Source organism: Syngnathoides biaculeatus, chromosome 11, assembly GCF_019802595.1.
Source record: "Syngnathoides biaculeatus isolate LvHL_M chromosome 11, ASM1980259v1, whole genome shotgun sequence".
NCBI lineage: Eukaryota > Metazoa > Chordata > Actinopteri > Syngnathiformes > Syngnathidae > Syngnathoides > Syngnathoides biaculeatus.
Window position 1 is genome coordinate 28,522,440 of NC_084650.1, and position 22,036 is coordinate 28,544,475.

The 22,036-nt window shown below is 38.6% G+C and overlaps 1 protein-coding gene across 9 annotated transcripts in view; it reads right to left on the minus strand.

Moving 5' to 3' along the window:
• diaph2 (diaphanous-related formin 2) overlaps nt 1-22,036 on the minus strand; it is a 468,029-nt gene that overhangs the window by 403,389 nt on the left and 42,604 nt on the right. For 8 of the 9 annotated variants that reach the window (XM_061834220.1, XM_061834223.1, XM_061834224.1 and 5 more), the window contains one exon: nt 20,055-20,075. The exons of the other annotated variant lie outside the window; for it this stretch is intronic. In XM_061834220.1, the coding sequence (XP_061690204.1) occupies nt 20,055-20,075 (21 nt within the window). The remainder of the gene's footprint in view (nt 1-20,054; nt 20,076-22,036) is intronic. 9 annotated transcript variants of the gene reach the window in all.

A 22,036-nucleotide genomic window follows, 5' to 3' on the forward strand; every position in this document is an offset into this window, starting at 1 on the left:
TTGTAAGTGTACCCTTATGGTTGTGAAAATATGGTACATTATGGGGAAAAGAAAACCCTCTGAGCAGAACCCACGAATGGTGAACTGCAAATGGCCAAGAACATACATTATTATAGAAACGATACTCTTCCCCAAATACCACGTATGACTGTTTTCTTTTTAGTTGAGCCGCACCTAAAAAGCAGCTCTTCATTCGTACATTCCCATTAGTTTTGTCTTCAATGAATCTTATATCCATGTTTTTGGAATCAGGAAGGAAGACAGAGTACAAGTAGAAAACTGATAAATAAGTGGACAACATGGAAATACCACACAAGATTGGAGCCAAGATTCAAACATTCCATACTCTTCGGTTGTTTGTTGAGATTTTGTTTGCGTGCGTGTGTGCGTGCGTGTATCCGCGCGTGTTCCTGTGCACATATCCGCTCTGAAATGGTGTAAAGAATAATACAGTAAATGTTATCTACTAAATAGAAGACCACTTTTTGGCATCCTTCCATTGGTGTAGAAGTCTTAATGATTGCGCAGCCATACAAAAGATCTAAGAGCACAATGCCCTAATGACACCAGAGAATAACCCCTTGTTATAAAAATGTGCCATTTAAAAAATTTGAATGGGTTATCTGCATTTATACTCCATTGGTTAAAACATAGCAAAGCGACTGATAAAGGTACACGATGAAGTGCACATAATGTAACCAAACACCACTCAAACACTTGTAAATCAGATTCGCAGACTGGGTTTTGGAACACACAATACAAAAATTCCTAACTCCTTTGTTTTGTGGAATCCAAACATTCATCACCAGAGAATCAGCACTTGTGTGTCATAAAACGTGCCATTTAAAAAAAGTTGTGATGGATTACGGTGGCGAAAAAATCAAAAGGAGTTAAAACTATTTTCTTCCTGCTTGGTCAGAAACCTTTTTCACACAAAGACCAGACTTTATGCTGTAATTATACGCCATTTTGATTTTAGAACACAATATGAAAATCCTTGCTTCTAGAAAAAACAGACCCACTCAGGCTCCAAAAGTGAAATTGAGCTGAGAGTTGAGTTAAAACCATTCTGTTTAGAGCCCACTGAACCTTTTAAACAAGCCATTGATATTAATAAAGAATTGGCTTTGTCGACACTGAGCATGAGTTCACTTTTCAGTACCTCAGTGAGAAAACGGCTTGCCTTCATGCAAAATTAACTAGTATTAACTAGTAAGAACGATTAAAACGGTCAACAAGCAAACAGATGGATGGGTCAAAACTACAGTGATTCGACCTTAGAGGAGAAAGGAAGCAAGTGGATCGCACAAATGTGGACCAATAATCTTTCTCTGAGTCATTAGCATGATCAATGGAATTGTAATGAGTTAACATCTGGAACAAAGAGCCCTAATAGCAGACAGCTGCTGGGCAATGCAAGCTAATTAGAGAACATTCTGCAATGTTAAATAATGCTGCATTAATTTTTGCCGAGGATTTGGACACCAAAATACAACATGTTGAATATTTCATATATCATATCTTCTAACTAATCGTAGCAGTGAAAAATTGAGGGTGCCTTCACTCATAGTCTTCAGTGCAGGCTTCTAATATATCAGGTTAACGTTCATGGGTAAACGTACTGTATGTTTGATATTTTCATGTATGGATTCCACGATGGCACCAATCCATGTGGTCGCCTCGGTATGGTGCTCTTTAGGATTATCTATGTTTGTGTTTTTCGTCCGTCCCTGGACTCACACACACGCACTAGAGAACACTTACGAACCATCAGGGAAGCTACCCTGGACTTTTTTTCCCCATCACCTTTTACAAATATCCTGCCCCCCAACTACCCCACCCGCAAGTTACTCATCGGAGCAGAGATTGCAGTCCATGGAAGCAAAGATGACGTCACAGAAGTGACACATTCCGGGATCCAACTGAGGCTTCCCAAGAGAGGACACAGATTGTGTTCCCATCCATTCAGCTTGTGAATCAACACTCTTCCCAAAAAAATGGACAAGCTTCATCTCCTGATCTCCTCACGCCGTCCAACTATCTTGTGTCAACCGTCGAGACTTTTAAGTTCCTGGGAATTACAGTCTCTCGGGACCTGAAGTGGGAGATCAACATAAAATCCATCCTCAAAAACATTTAAAAAACACCCAGTAGAGGATGTACTTTCTGCTGCTCCTAATGAAGCAGGGGCTGCCACAAGAGGTGTTGAGACAGTTCAATACAGCGGAAATCAAATCAGTACTGTGTACCTTCATCACAGTCTTGTTTGGTGCTTCCACAAAAAGGACAAACTCCGACTACAATGGACAATCTAAACTGCTGAAAGGATTGTTGGTACTCCCCACTCACCCTCGAGGACTTGCATGCTACCTGAACTAAGACAAGAGCAGACGAAATCCTCTCAGACCCCCCACATCCAGGCCACAAACTATCACAACTCCTTCTCTCGGGTAAGCACTACCGAATAATGCAAACCAAAACTAGCACGCACTCCAACAGCTTCTTCCTCCTTGCAACTGACTTGTTAAACAGCTAACTTAAAGTGGACCTGTCATGAAATGGATGATTTTTGGTATATTATTAATGAAAAACCCACAGCCAATATGGTCCCATGTGTTTTTTTCACCACAAAACGTGATTTTGACGTATACAGGTTTTTGTAACTCCCGCCATGAAAATCCTCTCAGGGATTTGTTTTCGAGAAGAAGCAGGAAGTGACGTAAAAGACAGCGGCGCACCCTAGTGGACTCATTTGTTTCCATTAGTTTTACCTCCGGGAAGGTAGCTTGTTGTTCCTTTGTGTTAGCCAAAATGCCGGCTCATTGCATTGCTGGACATTGCTTGAACACTCGGTAGAATGGAATTACCCTTCATAAGTTTGAAAGAGACCCTGTTCGTTGTGACAAATGGATTGCACGGGTGCAGAGGACGAGAGCTTCGTGGGTTTCAAATAACACGTAGTTGTGTATACAGCTACTAAAAAAAAAAATAAGTTTGGGGCAGACCATGTAATCGGTCTCTCTCATAACGTAACAAAAGATCCACGTATGAAATGTGTCGATGTGCGCGTCGCCCAGCCAACAATGTCTCACTCAGCCTCGTCTCGATAGTGTTCATCGCGTACTGTGGTGGCTGTGAACAACCTTCTAAAAGCACGCCTCGGCTCCGTTATATGCCACCACGGTGCCGAAAATCAGCCACACCGGCTGAGGCGCCGTGTTCGGCGGTCATAGCTTCTGCGAAGGCTGCACGTCGGGCTTTGCGACAGGGGCGGCTCTGAAGAACCCAGCCGAGAATGCGTTAGTCAGTCGCGTGCGCACATAAAGCGACCAGGCTCGACTGTGTTGCTCAGTACTGCGGCGTCTGTGAGCACCCCCCTAAAGCAGCACCACTCAGCTCTGCCATAAGCCACACCGGCCGGCTGCGATGAGCCGTGATGGCTCATCTCCACCACAGAAGTGGATTGTACGGGGACGCGGTTTGGCCATGATCGCATAGCATCTGAATATGGCTTGAAACAATAGTGTAATATTGCCCCGGTAACTTCACTCAGTTGTGTGGTTTTGTCCTTTTCGAAAAGAGCTTCGGTGTCACAAGGGGCGTCGGAAAAATACGAATATCTCTGTTGTTCGGCTTGCATAGTAGCAGGCACTGCACGTTTTCAATGGCGGAAGTGACGATGACGTCAAGGACAGAGGACGCGACTAATACGGCGACCACTTGGATGTCGAGGGACACTCAATTGCGCAACTTTGCTCATGGTTTACGCACAATCCGCTCACATTTATTTTTTCGCATAGAGATTGAAGTGAATACTGTTATTTGTATTTTTCATTACAATATCTATTTTATAATGTTTATAGGGATGACAGTCCCACTTTAAAATTAGACTGAACACGCCACCAATTTTCTTCTTGAGTTTGTCACATTCTGCCGAGCCAGTTATTATTGGCATTCATTACTCGTTCACTCACTCTAGTAGTCTTAACACACTGTCTGCCCATCTATTGTTGACCAATACTTGCCTCTCGCACCTGAGTAGCATCTGCTCCACTTGCACAATCAACCAAGGAATATCTGCAACATTTGCACAATCAACATTGTCCCATATTATTCCATGACCTTTACCTTCACTTTGTACTGCATACATTCCTTGAAGTCTTGATGCCCTTTGCACAATGGTCATTGCACTGGACTATTGATCTATTAGGCACACTAATTGCTCTAAATGCTAGAGGACTCTGCATCTTTTGCAAAAAGATTCCATCCAAAAAAATTCCATTATTGCCAGATTATTAGCAGCCCATATTGTCTTGTCACAATGTCTTTATTTCTCAATAGACTGTCGGTCATCATGTATATTATACTAGAGTGGCTCCAACTACCAGAGACAAATTCCTGGTATGCCTCTGACATACTTGGCGAATAAAGATGATTCTGATCCTGATCAAGATGATTCCGATTTGTAATACATCTTTTGAATTCAAATAGGAGCACATCAACATATCAAAGAGGATATCAAAAACATTCACTCTTGTTTTATTACTCTATTGTAATATACAGAAGGACAAGCAGTCACAGCCGTGTGCTAAATGTTCGGGGTATTCATCCACAATCTGTAGTGTTACAGACATGGAGGATTCCTCCCACATCACTCACTGAAAGAGTCCTTTGAATTTACTTAACTTGAGCATGTACATCGGTTGCACATGATTAAAATGTGTTAAACTGATAATTTATTCAACTTCTTAAAAAAAAATTACAGATTTGAATCATACACAACCGATGTACATGATCAAATTAAATTCAAAGACTTCTTTTTTTCCAGTGTTGGCATCACAGACATGGAGGATTCATCTTCCACTCTTGGCGTTTCCTCCCCAGTGTCTCCAACATAATTACAGTATGCTACAACACCCAGCTGCTGATGCCCGCCCGACTGGCCGTGTCGTCACTCGTCCTGTGCTGCAGTCAATAGATTGTAAGTGGATTACGTGGCATAAATGATCGGCTTGATTCATTTATAGTCATCCTCACAAATATCAGTGATAAATTTAATATACTGGTCAACAAATGAATTCCGAGTCCTTGCTTCTTTAACATTGAGGAAATGTTGTTGGGTGTGAAATATTAATCAGTGCTAATTGTTCATGTGTCTCTAATATGCAGATTTATTCTAATAGTTTCCCAACATCACCTAACTAAGTGCTGGCAAAGCACCAACAGCTGCAGAAATGTATGTAAGCCAGCCATGAATTTGGTGTTAGGCGTCGCACATTTCCGTGGTCATTTATCTCTTGGTACATCTGAACTTTGCTGTAAAAAAAGAACATACACCACATTTTTGTGTGTACGCACATTTTGTAGCTGAGGCCCCAGGTTTTTTTATCCAGCAGATAACTGAGCCAAAATTTCCTTCAACTAAACCACAACAAAACTAAGGTAATTGTTTTGACAATAGAGAAAAAGAATTGCTATTCGTAAATACCCGGACTCACTATTTTTAAAAAAGGAAAGACCAAGTCCGAAACCTTGCTGTTCTGACAGATTCTAACCCAACCTTCAACAGTCATATCAAATTACATATCTAGAGTTTAGACTTGTATGTGTCAAGCAGAGCAGGAAAAGCTCACTCATGCTTTTATCTCAAGTAAACTTGACTACTGTAATGGTCTTCTGACTGGACTCCTTAAAAGAGCATTAAACAGCTGCAGGTTCTTACCAGAAAAAAAGAGGTCAGAGGATATAACTCAAATTCTAAAGTCTTTACACTGGCTTCCAGTCAGTTTTAGAATAGATTTTAAAGTTCTGCTACTGGTCTGTGAATCATTAAACAGTTTAAGTCCTGAATACATGAAAGAAACACTAATGGAATACAAAGCCAGTAGGCCTCAGATCAATTGACTCAGATGTAGTAATGGAGTTCTGAATACAAAGCAAACATGGTGAAGCAGCATTTAACTATTATGCTGCCAAAAAAAATGGACTAAATTGCCAAACGAGGTGACATAAGCCACAAGTGTGAATTTTTTTTAACGTGCATTTTAAAGTATTTCAACTTTTCAGTGATATTTCTTGGAATAAAATCTGTTTTAATTGTACTTTTTCTTTTCAATTGTTTTGGTTTTGTATTTGAATCATGTAAAGCGTATTGAGTTACCTTGTGTATAAAATGCGCTATACAAATAAATTTGCTTTGCTTTTTGCAGGGTAATGGAATCACACACATCTTTCCATTAGTAAATATGCAGTTAGTATATGTCCTCCCGTCGTGGGAAGCTTATTTTTATCACATGATGGATAATATTTTGATCCTGACAGACCCTTAAATTTGGTGCTCTATAGTCGCTTGAAATGTTGATACAATTATTACAGTAATAACAACAACAACAATAACAATAAAAGATTTCACCCACTTTTGTGAAACCCAAAGACACTGATCAGTAAAATAGTGCTGATCATGATCAACAATTCCAGTTTTGGTTTGTAATGTGTATATTCGCAATGTTTAACTCATTGCTGCAGATACCAAAACTTCTTTCTTCCAACATGATCAAAATAAACAGTTTCACATGGTTTGTTCTGAAACATTGTATTAAAATTACCATAATTCCTCCATTATACAGCATCCTGAAGTATAATGTGCTGACCTAAAATAAATAAATATATAAATAAATAAATAGAAATTTAAAAAAAAAAAATCTGGGAAACCCTTCTACCAATGTACAATGCTCACCACCAATTTGCTGCTACCCATATGCTCAGAATGTTGGGAATTATCTGTATTTATATTTTGTTGGGTTTTTACTTGTATTGTTTTTCAAAAAACTCTCCCGACAACAACCATTAATAATCCTTGTGCATGTGCTGATGTAGTGGGAATATAATCTGGGGACAGGCCACAGGACACACTTGCCCCGGTACCTGTAATTATCAGAACAGAATCCCTCAACCAACTAAAATAAATGCTCAATGATGGCATAATATTGCATTAATACTGTTGATAACACATATTAGAGTCTTCTATAAATAACCTATTTAACACTCTTTAACATCATGTTTTTTTGCATTAAATATTTGTGCATAAAACGTTCGTGCATAGAGCAGTTTATCCACTACATTACACATCCTTGGCCAAGCCTTCAAAGGAAGCATCAAACTCATCTCCAATCCAAAAAAGATCCATACTAGCTACCTTTGGTGCATCGCTGTGGAACTCATCATTGATTAGTACATTAGTACATTTCTGGTGCCTCTTGCATTGCATCATGAACATCCCATCTTGCTCCCACCAGATTGTCATCCTCTGTTCCATCTATAGCGTTTGTGAGAAAACAGAGTTTGCGTTGTGCAGCGCACCCTTTGCCCCTCCATTCGGCTCCAACCTGTAGCAGCTTTCACAATGGCGTCAGGTGGCCATAAAAAAAACGTGAGCTCAAACTACGTAATTGGCACATTTTAAAAAAAGCGAGCATTTCAATTGTGTGCGCAATCCGTTTTGTTTTTAAATGTGCCCACTACAATCATGCTTTGTAGTTTCAACTCACGTTGTTTTGATTCCAGTTTGGCTTCGTCGTTTGCCGTAGTGAAGACATTTCTTTTAAAAGCAGCTGCACAACTAGCCGTTGTAGTCGACATTTTCTGTCTTAGTTTAAGCTAAAACAAACTCACGGGAGGCCGTTTCTGATCTTTGGTGGAGTTGCAGCACACATGCTACGCTAACGATTGTAAAATGCAAGCTCCCTGGGGAGGTCAGAGTTTAGGCTGGGGGGGGGGTGCTGCACATATATTTTTTTTCTTTTTTGAGAAATTACGGTATATTTAACAAAAAGAGTGGTTGGAAAAAAAAACAGGGTCACTTCTATACATATTTATGGGGAAATGTTTATCAAGGCAACCTTCCATACACTCAAAAAAGCTAATAATCCATCTTTGGGGTAGTGTGAGAGGACTGATTTTCACGAGTGAATCCATCACCACACAGTATCACGTTTCCTCTTGTAATAAGACATAACGGTTTTGCGACTGTAAGTCAAAGCCAATGCATGCTCCGCACAGCTGAATAATAGAAAGTCAGTGCGTTCATTTGCACAGAATTGTGCAAAAAAATGTTACACCTCCAAACACAGGCAGAGCAAAGAAGCAGGATCCAATTAGTTCTGCGCTTAGAAAAAGGAAATAATAAAGTGGGATGTCAAAGAAATCTTCATAATAGTGTTTGTACAAGACTTTGGTGATCATGGGAAAATATAATTACGACGAACAAAGAACACTGTTTGGTCCGACATAAAGTATGAGAAACATATAATGGAGGAGCAAACAGGATGAAAATCCTTTCAGAATTTCCAATCAGTATGACTCCATGAATGACATGCATATAAAGCTGTATGCACTTATCTTCATTAAGTAGTCTTTTTAAATTCTCTTTTACTTCCAATGTTCAAATAAATTAATTCAGGACATGGGTGGTTAGCGAGTCTCCCTCACAGTGGAGAATTCTAGGTTTGAATTTCACCTCAGGCCTTCTTATTTGGAGTTTGCATCTTTTTGGGTAGGTTTTCACCAGATACTCCTGCTCCTTCCAATATCACAAAAGCATGTTCATTAGGCTAATTTAAAACGCTACTGTAGAATATCCACAGATGTCAATGGTTGTTCGACACGATATGCAATATACAGGCAACCAGCCAATGGTGTACCCTGGCCCTTGCCAAAAGCCAATAAACCCTGTCTAATCTAAAAGTATTGTTTTGGCGCCATCTTGGGGCAGCTTGATGTCAAGGAACTATGTTGAAGTGAGGGGAGACCTTCAATTTAGGCAGGCAATTGTCCGAAAAGAGTAGTTGCTTCACCGGTACTTGTGGCATTTATAGGCGTGAATTTTTTATTGTACTAAAGAAAGACAACTCAGTTCCCAAGTTACTGACACAGAAAGTGTAACTGCATGGGGCATTGCAATGTCAATGTGTTTTTCCTGTATTGAACTGTGAATTCAAATGATAGTGAGTGTTGTCTTATTGTGTGTATCACCGGGAAAGTGAATTAGTATGGATGTTCTGGGGACATGGAAGAAAGTCAGCTTTAAGTGCATTCTACAGTGCAGCACCACAACTCCTTGGAGTGCGAGACGATGACAACACCGACGAAAAGGCTCCCAACTAACAGTAATTGCTTTAAAATAATAGAATTCATTACGGTTATGGTGCTTGTTCAGAAATGCAAACGGGAAGAAAAGCATTCGCTTGAGAGTTGAGGCTCAACTGCTTCACTAAAAACCACAGAGAGATGAAAGGCATAATTCAGATGACAATTTTAGAGGCTTTAGTGTGTTTTCATCAGGAGCCCAGAAGATGTTGATGGCATAATAACAGCAAGATTTTTTTTTTCCCTGTTTCTTTTGTTCTAATTTTGAGGAACTTTTTTCTTTTTCTTTCCCTACGTTGATTACATTCCTTCACTCGCAAATTCTTCCTCTTATATCGTGATGTTCGGTGACAAACAATCTAGCAAACACTTTGTGGGAATGACGACGACATACTGAAACCTTATACCAGAAAAGAACAATTCACAGGTGTCAGCCAACTTCCTGCATGGCCTTTTAATCCACTTCTTGATAGTGACCTCGGGGGTTTACAATTTCAGATCCTGCCATTATTTTGTATTTAAACAATGAATATCCGCTATTTGCGGGGGATAGGGACAAAGGCCAACTATGAATACCAAATTTCAACAGATTGGCGTTTCACTGAAAGTGATGATTGCCTATACTAAGATTTTAAAACACAGTGTTTGTGTGTGTGTGTGTGTATATATATATATATATATATATATATATATAATATATATATATATATATATATATATATATATATATTTATTTATTTATTTTTGCACATTTGACTCCAACCAATGGCTGTATGTTTGATCCAAGGCCAACGTCTGTGTCTCCCTCATTCAATCAGCATTAACAACATCAGCTCCCAAGACCACTCTGGACATAAAGAGACAGGCCAGCCATCTCGTCATGATTGGATGCTACCTGGCATGCTGTGTCTCTAGCTATCATCAAGGGCATCACCATTTGGAACACTATAGATCTGCCATCAAATCAACCTCTGCAATATCCTGTAATTGTCCACACTTTAGATAGAAGTACTTTGACCACCCATAGATAGCACAAGCAAACAATGACAACCTAAGTGAACATTTCAGAAAAACAATACCAGAGTTGGACAATGATGGGCAAAAATGTACTTTACATCATCCACTCAATGGAGGTAAATATAGATGTCATAGAAATACAATTCTACATTAACAAAGTGGAAACTCTAGGTTTGACCTCAGATTTTTTTCAATTGACTTTAAAGTTTAATCATAAATCATTTCACCGATAGATGACAATGAAATGTAATTAATCTGTTCATGAATCAAATTGTCACAATCTCAAAATTTACACAGTGGTACGATCATATACGAGGGCCCCAACTTCTTGTTTGAGATCTGAGGCATCATAGATGTTTAAAGCTGACTTGTGAGCATACATTTGAGAGATGAGTGCTGTATCATTAAAGTGAACTAAGGACTGCTCACCTCACAACAAGCAGCTTTTTGGCAGTTAATGAAAAATTATTCAGGTCACATGCAAAACGCGGCAGTGTTTGTGCTGTGAATTCCCGCCTTCTTTCATTATTGTCAATTTAGCAACAATTGTCAACAAATTCAGCCATGTTTTACTGAGCAGATAGGACGAAGAAGAAGGTACGTTACCGCTAAGAATCAAAACAAATCTACAGTATAGTTATTATTCCATGAAGCCATAACTGGTACCTGTTGGTGTGGTGGCATCATAAATAACACTAAATAACAAAATCTATTAGCTGCTGAAGCTCACGCAAAATAATGCTTCTAAGGTTTTCTAAACAATTGCAGGATATGGCAAAGTCTCGAAAGATTTGCTCATTCTTCACATTATGTCATGCATGACGTTTCAACCTCAGAGATATTGCAGGCAAGAGAAATATTTTCCAGAAAAGTTGAGTCAAATTAAGAACTGTACAAACTCCACTTATTGGGCTTCCACGGTGTATTGATGGATGTGGAAATAATGCAAAGTTATGAAGCATTCAGCAAGAAGTCAGGACCAGATCAAAATGTGCCGATGTTGTCATTATTTGAGTATTACGGACGCACTGTTGGCAAGAGCTTCTGTCCATTTATCTTTGTAGGGTTAGTCTCATAAATATACAAGTAAGATTGCAAAAAGGAGTGGTCAATACAACAGGTTTTGTCAATTGCAGGTAAGACAAACAAGAGCTTCCTTTCTGGCATGGATTCAGGATGGGAAGGATTCCAAGGACAATATCAAGTGGCGCCAGAAGAGGTTGGATGTCGGTAAATAAATGTAAATTTGAAATGTGGCAGAGGAAACATGATTAATCTCTTCTATAAGCTTCCGATTCTAGTCGACAGCAGAAGGTGGGAAGTATTGATCAGATCGATCTGAATCAATCTGAATGCCACTGAGCCATTTAATCGTTATTTTCTCTATTAAAAGATCAAAATAAATGTGCAAGCTTGTCAATTTGTAGTCATGTGTTAGGCATGGAGAAATCAGTTCGGTCAATTCCATAGCAACAACTGACTTTCAGCCTTTGTGAACCCAAATGGTCAATTCAGTGAGCACCTACTGCTACCAAGTGCTGGTTTTCAGTACTACACTACTTGCTGTAGAATAACTTGGTGGGCCAAACCCCCAGCAAAGAACAAATACCAACATTGTTCTTTTTTTGTTTTGTTTATTTTTTATTCACATTGTGCAGTACTTAGTTGGACTGTGGGCTATATTAATGTGCTAAAAAGTAAGTGGTCTAAAAAGCAGACTGAATCTGAATTTATTTCCAAGCAAATGAATGATGTATAAAGTGGAATCATGTGAAGAAAAAGTGAGTTTCCAAAAAATTAGCTGTTTTAGGACATGATGCGAACACTGGAATTGGTCTGTGACAGAACTATCATGACACCACTGAGTAGAAGGCTCTAAACCTGAAAACTACGGTAGTTGCTTCAGCTTCAATTTATTCCAGCAAACTATCTACGTTCACTTTCTAAGGTTTTGCTGTTGTTACAGATCCAATCAAGACGTTCATATATATATATATATATATATATATATATATATATACATACACACACACACACATATATATACATATATATATATATATATACACATACATGTTTGGTTTGTTAATAGATTTTTTTTAAATATAGATCTTCATGCCATAATTAATAATAATTTAGGTGTATGTAGGATAGGATGTGAAGGTCAACAATTTGATCCTGATGCAATTTAGATATTTTTTCAGCTTTAGCAGTGATTATTTTAGCATTAAATTCCTTTATTAATTCAAGCAAATGTCAATCAGCCAAAACAACAATGATTGAACAACATGCATTGATAACGCTTCTCCCAAAAAAGTGTAAAGTTACTACAAGACTACTATGTCTATATATGTCGCATGACTTGTATATATAAAATACTAAACCCCATGTAACCCGGAGTAGAGGGAAGTATGCTAGAGATCATGTAGTGTACCTTTTTTGTGTCCATTCTTGATCACTGTATGAAAGCAGAAACACTATCTTCTTTGCCCTCAATTTGCAGTAAGGCAGAAGGCCGGGATGACTGATTGTAAATACTCACCTTGTTTTGCCATTTTTATGAGCCAAATTATCCATGGTTTCATTTAAGATACACAACTAGAAAAACCAGCAGGGTCTAAACATTAAGCTGTGGCACAATGCTACCCAATGTACAGTCAGAATGAATGCATCTGAGGCATTATGTATCGACCATTTGGCAAAAATACAGACAGAAGTGTCTCCCATCAAGACCACCCACTGCCTACATAGTCCGTGTGGATCTTAACACACTAGGACCCATTTAGTTGAGAAGCCATTGATAGTGAGCCGCAAACTAGATCAAGGAGAGCAAAGATGCCATGAGTGATATTTAAAAAAAAAAAACTAAAGAGCCAAATAAAGAATGTGAGAAGACTTGTCAACCATAAAAAATTGGGATACACAGAATTTCACAGCTGTGGGATCAGTTCAAGCAGATGCAATGGGATGTGATGGTGGGTGCATACAGAGAGGTGGGCTGTAAAAATATGCTACAAACTTTATAGAGCCTAATGCGGCCCTGCAGCACCCTCCTGCTGGGCCGAGCATGTCGACAACCACTCGGTGTGCGTAACAGAACCATGGGGGAGAGATGTACAACTGAGAGCATACCCGCTATTCACAGCCTCCGTCCGTGATGTGCAAAAAAAATAAAAAATAAAACTTTCAATTCATATATAGGCTGTGCTTGGAATTCCATTTTTTTATCCTTCCTTTTTCATTGGTCAAATTGTCATTCTATCAAACACTCTCCCTTGCAATAGCTGAAACCAAGATATAATAGGGACATCTGTTGGACCTGTATGGAGGAAAAACAAATGAGCGGCACACACAAACACACAGTCAGACTGTGTGCACACACTTACAAGCATAAACAGAATATAAATCACTGGCTGAGACAAGTTAAATTTAATATCGGTGTGCTGTGACCACTTCAACTTTTAACGCTCCCCTCAACATCAGTTCAACCAATGGAGGAGCAGCAATTGTCTACAATACATTTAAAAAGACACACACAGAGAGACGTCCAGGAAAAGAACAGGAATGAAACAGGAAACTCAAAAACCTCGGTGAATACAGTACACCTGACTAACCAGATAAATCTGCATTTTCAGTATATATTTTGCATTGCTATATGTCAAATAAGTTTCCTGTAGGTGCAGTAGATTCTCAGAAAACCAACAAGACCATTCATTCATGGTATACACACTCTTAAGGCTGTGCAAAAGGGAAATTTGTTGAAAGGGGTGTGTTAAAAAAATTGCAATCTGCCGTTGACTTTACAAACTCAAAACTATTTTTTTCAAACTTTTCTGTTTTTAGGATTAACCAATTCTTTGAATCACTAAACTAATATTTAGTTGTATGACCACAGTTTTTTTAATCACTGCTTCACTTAAGATGTTATTCCACTCCAAGATTCCTTGACAACATTCCACAATTTATTTACATTTCTTGGTTTTGCTTCAGAAACAGCATTTTTTTATGTTACCCCACAAACAAGTTCTCAAGATGACCTCTTCAAGTATTTTGGCATTTGCAAACTGATGCATGATCCCTGGTATGCGATAAATGGGCCCAACACCATAGAAGAACAAACATGCCCATATCATGATGCTTGCACCACTATGCTTCACTGCCTTCACTGTGTACAGTGGCTTGAATTAAAAATTTGGGGGTCGTCTCACAAATTGTTTGCAGACCCCGGACCCAAAAAGAAGAGCTTCACTCTAATCAGTCCACAACATGTTTCTCTATTTCTCTTTTGGTCAGTTGATGTGTTCATTGGAAAATTGTAACCTCTTCTGCGCATGCCTTTTTTTGACACCGGGAATTTGACGGGGATTCTTGCAAATAGATAAGGTTCACACATACGTCTTCTCCCCTTCTCCCTGTCACAGTACTTACAGGTAACTCCAGACTGTCTTTTATCATCCTGGAGTTGATAATATGCTGAGCCTTTGCCATTCAGGTTATTGTACGACTCATTTTGATGGTTGTCTTCCATTTTCTGTCACGTCTCTTGTTTTGCTCTCCATTTTAAGGCAGAGATCATTTTAGCTCACAGCCTATAATTTTTTGCACCTCTTTATAAGGTTTCCCCTCTCCAAAAAAATTTATAATCAAAGTATGCTGTTCTTCTGAACAATCTGTTGAACGTCCCATTTTCTTCAGGCTTTCAAGGAGGAATGTATGTTCAAAAGGTGCTGGATTCATTCTTTAAAAGGGGCCACCTTATTCTCACTGATTTCACAAAAATGATGACCTCACTGTATGAATGCCCCACTGGTATTTTTTAAGACACCCCTTTCAAGAAGTTGCCCAATTGGACAGCCTAATGAGTGTGTATCTCATGAATGCTGGGTCTTGTTGCTTTTCTGACAATCTACTGCACCCACTGGTAACTTGTTTGATATGTAGCAATAAAAATATACTGAAACCATTGATTAATCTGGTTAGTTACGTTGGAATGCTATTATTTCAAACACTATTGTATTTACAACTGATCCTATGCACAAACATTACCAAAGTCTGAAAAAAAAAAAAAAAACACACTAAAGTGATCATGCCACTTCACTATGTTACATGATATACAACTGACTGCCAGCAGCAACCATCTTCCTTAATATTAATAAATGAGTGAACCCCTTCCAATTCACCACTCACGTTTAATAAACAAGAAGAATCCGGTTCCCTCAATACAACATTTGCAGATAACAATTACCTTTTTTTTTTAATACCACAACAGAGCTTGGCTTTAAACTTACTCCAGATTTGATATGTCTCTTGTTCCTGATTGTTGTACCAGGGCAGCACCCACTACCGGAGAAAAATTCTCTCTTTTTTTTTTTTTAAACACACTTGGCCATTAAAGCTAATTCTGATAGACCCAAGGTGGGTTTTTGTCTATTCACCATGGATGTGTTGCTTGGCTAGACATGTAGATGTGTATACATTACTAAACGGACTATTTGAAAGAATAATGCTAACATTTACAAAGTAATGTATGCATATATCCTACCCATCCATTTACTGTATGCAGCAGTATAACATTGGGAAGTACTTTATATCGCATATCACGCATGTGCTCAAAAAGGCATGGGTGTACTGGAGCCTATCCAAGCTAACCTCGGCCGAGCCAAGAACATCCAATTCCATTCAATGTATTTTCTCTGTTCATCCCATCGAACCACTTGAAAGCAAAACTCTAAAATGTGTCTATTGAGACATGCATGTTTAGACCCAACCTGGGTTACATTGTAAACAAAGAGACGAACAAGCTATTTCAAGCAACAGCATCCTCATTTCAATCCGTCTATTTCACCAGTCTGGCCTATGAAATTCAACACTTCTTTGCTGTCATAGATGACCTAAAGTATCATTTAAACCAAATGAAACATTGCATACCATTCCAAAATATGTATCCTTGGTCTTAATTTTAAGTAGAATCCATGCGCCTCTCCGACACAGCCATGAAAAACCACACAATTGATTAGTTAATTGAAGTTTTTCAATAACCAACGTCGTTACATTAAATTTGATCAACCCCCAGCACCCAGCTTGCTTGAAACAAAACCAAAAAAAAAAAGTTTACATTTGATGTTTCTCTTTTTTAAAAATGTCCTTCATAAACTCACTTGGCTCCTGAACAAGCATTTGAATGAAGTTAAAGGAGGAGCCAGATGATGTTAAGTCATTATTATATTTTATTATTTTGTCGACTATATATATATATATATATATACACACACACACACACACACACACATGGTGGCGTCCTAGCCAACTGGTTACCAAATCTGCCTCAACGTTCTGAGTGCTGATTGTGATAGCTAATTAAATTAATATATTTTCAACATTACTGTAACACATGGGAACTCCAATTTCCATTACAACTGTGTTTTTCATTAGAAAGGAGCAAGAAAGGTGTACGGATACTGTGTCGATGATGATACATGAGAATGCAATCGATTTTGTGCACCAGCACTAATTTTAATACCAGGTGTCAGGTCTGTGGTAAATATTTATGGATTTATTTTTATTTTGTTCATTTGTACAGGTTTGGTTGCTTGCTGACAATATGTGTGTAATGCATTATTATCCATCCATTTCTGTACTGCTCATCCTGCCGAGGGTAACAGGCGAGATGGAGCCTATCCCATCTCACTCACAAATGGAGGGGCACACCCTGAACTGGTTTCCAGCCAAATGCAGGGCACATAAAGACAAACAACCATTCGCACTCATTCATGCTTAGAGGCAGTTTAGAGTCTTCAGTTAACCTCCCATGCATGTTATTGGGATGTGGGAGGAAATCAGAGTACGCAAAAAAAAAACAATGTAGGCACAGGGAGAACATGCAAACACCACAAAGGCAAGCCCAGATTTGAATCCAGGTTCTCAGAACTGTAAGGCAGATGTGCTAACCGATCGTCCTCATTCCACCTGCATTATTATTATTATTGTTGTTGTTGTTTGACGGGAAAGGGAAACGGCTGTGTCTATCCACGGATATTGAACACTGCCTTGCTGGTAGATGTTGCTTGTCGACAAACGGGCAAGCCTCAATTTTCTTATCCTTTATGTGAATGGTGTGGCACTCATCCCGTATCACCAGCTTGCCATTATAGCTCACTGATAAGATTGCATGAGAGAGTGATGAGAGGAAGTCCCACAGTAACACCACAGAAGCCACTGATGGGACTGTTACAAGTTGGCCCATGATTTGTAACGTAAATCAAGGTAATCTTTACAGGGATTAATACTACAGAACCGTCGAAATGGTCAGCAGGTAACTGTGGTGATGCACAGAGGCAAAGGCTTCTGATTTAAACATCGACAGATATGTTAAGGATGAACAGGGTACATTACATTTGGTGTATTCTGCTCATTCTGTCGTTTAATCTTGGGGTGCGAAGAGCATTTAAGAATTAGAAATGTTGCACATTTGCACGGTAGTCAAATTGGATTAGATCCAATTCACAACATTCTCTATTCCTAGATCATTCTCTCACAGGAGAGCAGGGAATGTCAGAGAAATTACATGCCTGAAACAGAGGAGTTACAGTTGCACATTCTCTACAGATAATCCGATCGAGCGCTCTCGCTCTAGCATAAGTGAGCGCACTCTGTCCCAATGACACACGCTGACAGTGTGAAAATGGGAATCTGCCAGCAAAGCAGGGAGTTAACTGTGACCAACCACTAGCTAACCAGGCTAAAACTCTCAGTTTCCTCCTGCTCATGTGGGACCATTATGACAACTTGTGCTTTTAACAAGAGCAATTTGGAAAGGCTTGAACATTTGTCACCTGAAAAATAAATGACTGAATGAATGCCATTTATTGTCAGTACGCCATTGTACAATGAAATGGGAAAACCTTTCTTAGTGCACATCTAAAAAGTAAGGTAAAAAACATATACATAAGATAAAACAAGAATAAAAAAAAAGGAAAAACACAAAATAGATAAAATGGAATACATGAAATGTATTGCACAAGATGTTTTTAGTCAGTAAATCCACTAACACCATCAATAATTGGAAAAGGTAATTGATCTTGTGTTTATTCCGCCTTTGCAGCTTTTGTGGTGCCGTAACCATCTGGCATCAGGATTGACTGTGTCATCTCACGACACATGATATCATCTTCCACAATGTTCAGGAAGCATGCTAGCTTGTCAATGAACACATAGGAGTTGAGAAATGCTTCTGCAAAGCAGCAAGTTCAATATAATGAATGGAGTGCACTACAATAAAGTATACATACTGTAGTCATATAAATAGTGCCTTCAGTATTACAACTATGGTAATGGTAAAGTGCCAAAATTATACACCAATGGGCTTCACAGTCTCTTTCAATAGTTTCCTTTGGCATGACTATATCACAGATTTCATCTAGTGAGGGTGATGCGGAACCAAACACCCATGACATATGAGCGACTACTGTACTGCGTATGGGTTATGGCAAGGTCTGTTAAAATGCTTTATTACGCTGACGAAATTAAATAAATCCCGATATACGCTACTTATTTTTCTCACCGGATAAATTGGATTTTTTTTTAAATCAAATATATTTAAGGAAGTTGTTGAGGTTCTCCTTATATTTTAAAGCACCTTTATAAGTAGACAAATGCATTACTGACAAGAAGTCTGAATTCCAAACCGAGGCAATTATGTTATAATCCATTTACTGAACAAAATCTGGCCAATGACGTTGAACAGAGAGAAACTTTGCCCATACCAATACAAGTGAAGCAAAGACCCTGCTCTTCCCCCATGCAATCAACAAACAAAAGAACAGTTGGACAAAGGAACAAGAAATTGTGATCGATAAAAAACGTCCATGTGACGTGAAAAGGGGAGTTTTGTCTGAGAGCACGGGCAGAGCAAAGGTGAGGTGACCGTGCACTGCTTTACCTTGTCTGTGGTCCTGCTAAGCATCAAATGCTTCAGACTATTAAAAAAGGCCAATGAAATGTCAGATGAAAGTGCAATTACACATTTCATTGATTTTTGTGTTTTTGGTTCTAAAAGCATTGAAACAAAAATGTTCATGGTCCCAAAGTGCATGAATAATGATTTACATTAAAGATGGAGAATTAAAGAATAATATAATCAATAGCAAAAAGAAGTGCGAAGAACAAATTAGATGTGAAACCACAAACACAACCACAAGCTGTCTTTATACTAGGGATTAGCAACTGAACTTTAAAAAAATCTTACACATGGTAAAAGAGATAAAAGAATATTTCTTTGAATGCTCTCAACCATAGATACGATGTATTTCATCTTACAAAAGATTAATATGTTGCTCTTCTTAAAACAGAAAGCTTGTTGAGACTGAATCAGCAGTGTTCCCATCCCAAACGTAAACATATAAAAGTGTATACAGGAAGCATATTTTATTTATCACATGGTGTGATTGCAAACAGAGCCGTGCGAGAAAGCCACAATGTATATGCCTATACAGTTAACTTTATATCCCAATAACAATATATCCCAATTTGGTATTTTTCCTTGAAATTACATGAAATTAAAGGCAATATTCCATGACCTTTTTTCAGTTCATTTATAAATGCATAATTTATGGAGACCACACAATAAAATGGAACAAAGATCAACATAAAATAAAACAAATATCAAGTGTCCTAACACACACCAGTGGAAATATTTTGCAGCATAACATTTTTCAAGAAATGCAGTAGGGCAAAAAGAATTTAAATGAATGCAACACGGCGCTTCAAGTAACATTAAAGGATGGCTCCCATTTACCTATCATTTTATTGCAGAGCTCTATTTTCAAATATGTACCAGTAATTGCGTGTTCCAAGGCATGAAAATGGAAAAAAAGTTGAAATAATGGATTACTTACCGCAACTTTGCTCCCAGTTATCTGCATGCAGCAATCAGCGGAGAAGGTTAATGTGCAAAAAGACACAAACAGCACAGTCATAAGTAAGCCAGACAATTGCTGAGGCATGAGCGTGAAGTTCTGATGTTCAACAGTCTATCATACATAATACAGCTAAATATTGTTTTCATATAATTAATGAGAGAACAGTTTTACAATCAGAAGCACATACAAAAGAAAATGTCTGTTTTGTAGCTACAAATTTCCAGATGTTTCAGGTGTTAATAAGACAAGCAGGTGGGAAAAAAATGAATCATGCAAACCATTTTAGCTTTTCTTCCTTATTGCCAATGTATGCCTTTGAATGTCTCAAGAAAATACATGGCAACAACTATGGAAATGTTCAAGTCATATTTTTAGCTTTTCTGTTAAAAATACACATCCATTAACTAAAATGAATGGTGGAGGGGGCCGCTACACTAACATCAATTAGGTTTCATGAGTGATGAAACGAGCTCTCGGGGGGATAGTCACAAGGCAACAAATTATCACCAAAATTTAGTGTTAAATTGTCTAAAATATAAACCACTACATTATGGTCATGACTTGGGCAATGTGGTACAAAATGAGCATTAGGTATGTAGAGCGCTTATGTTCGTTCCTAGCTACCCTCATGTTGCTGCAAACCGAAAAGCTAAATTAATCTTGAGTGGCGTCAGTCGTGACCTCACATTGCAATACTTAGCACATGATGCAACTTAACGATTAAGATGTTCTTTTATTCTTCTTTTTTGAGATTGGTACAGCACCAGGATGACATATAGTCCTGCTACATGAAGTGTGCTTTTTTTTTTGTTCGTTTGTTTTTTTGGGGCGGTGGCAAACTTTGAGTCCAAAGTATTTCTGTCAAGTGTGGCACAGTATCATATCATGCACTGCCTTGGTTAAAGAAGCATATTCATCCCAGCGATACCAAATTTTACTTACCCAAAATTTGTGTCTGATTTCTCACTGGATTTCAGGCAGGCACAGGTGCAAAGCAGCATATCATGAAGTGTCTTGAATAAAGATTGGTCCCTCTTAAATTTTCTCCCTGAGTCTAACAAAGCACCCCAGTACCTCATGCAGTATCCTTATTCACAAAAGTTATTTCCGTGACTATTAATAACACAAAGTGTCCCATTCACGTATCGCTTTTTGTGCTCTGTTTGACTCGTCCATTATTCTTCCTGAGTTTGTTGAGGTACAGCGTATCATGTCTGGTCCTGATTAAAGAAGAACAATCATTGCATAAATGTCTGAGAATGACTAGATTTTGACCATCAAGCTGTCAAGCATGCAGTGTGACGTTAAGGCCACTAGCCAGATTTACTTTCTACTCCTTCCAGACTTCAACCAATTGAGATGTTGCATTTGTCTCAAGACTTCTGTGATTCGGGACATATAAATTCAAATAAATATCAAAGATGAAAAAGGAGCCAATCAGCCTCATGTGGAAAATATGTTTTGACTAATTATCAACAAGACTAGGCACAGAAAGAACAAAATTTAGTGTGCTTAACCCCTGCTTGCCTGTCTGCCAGATCCGGATATTTATGATGGAATTATTTTTCATCAGGAATGTCTCATGAGGACAAGGTGGTGGTTCTGCACAAGACCGTCTTATTTTGGATGTTTCATTTCCTGTTTCAGACTGGGCTGGGCAGCTTCTGGAAGGAAACTCATTCTTGCGCACCTGCAACCAATCCATAATCTACCTGGTTTAAAGATCCTGCCTGATCGACAAGCAGACGTTAAATGATTTCTGTTTCCACGAATCACTGGCTTCCTTGTAATCAGCTCTCCTGCTTTGGCCCAGTAACCCACTCAATCGGCGCATGCCCCGTGACACTGCTGAACCCTGTACACATAATATCCTGATATATTGAACAAAACATCCACTTTAACCATTTGACTCCTGTTCACTTTTGGGTCCACATCTGCAGAAATAAAGACGGCCATTA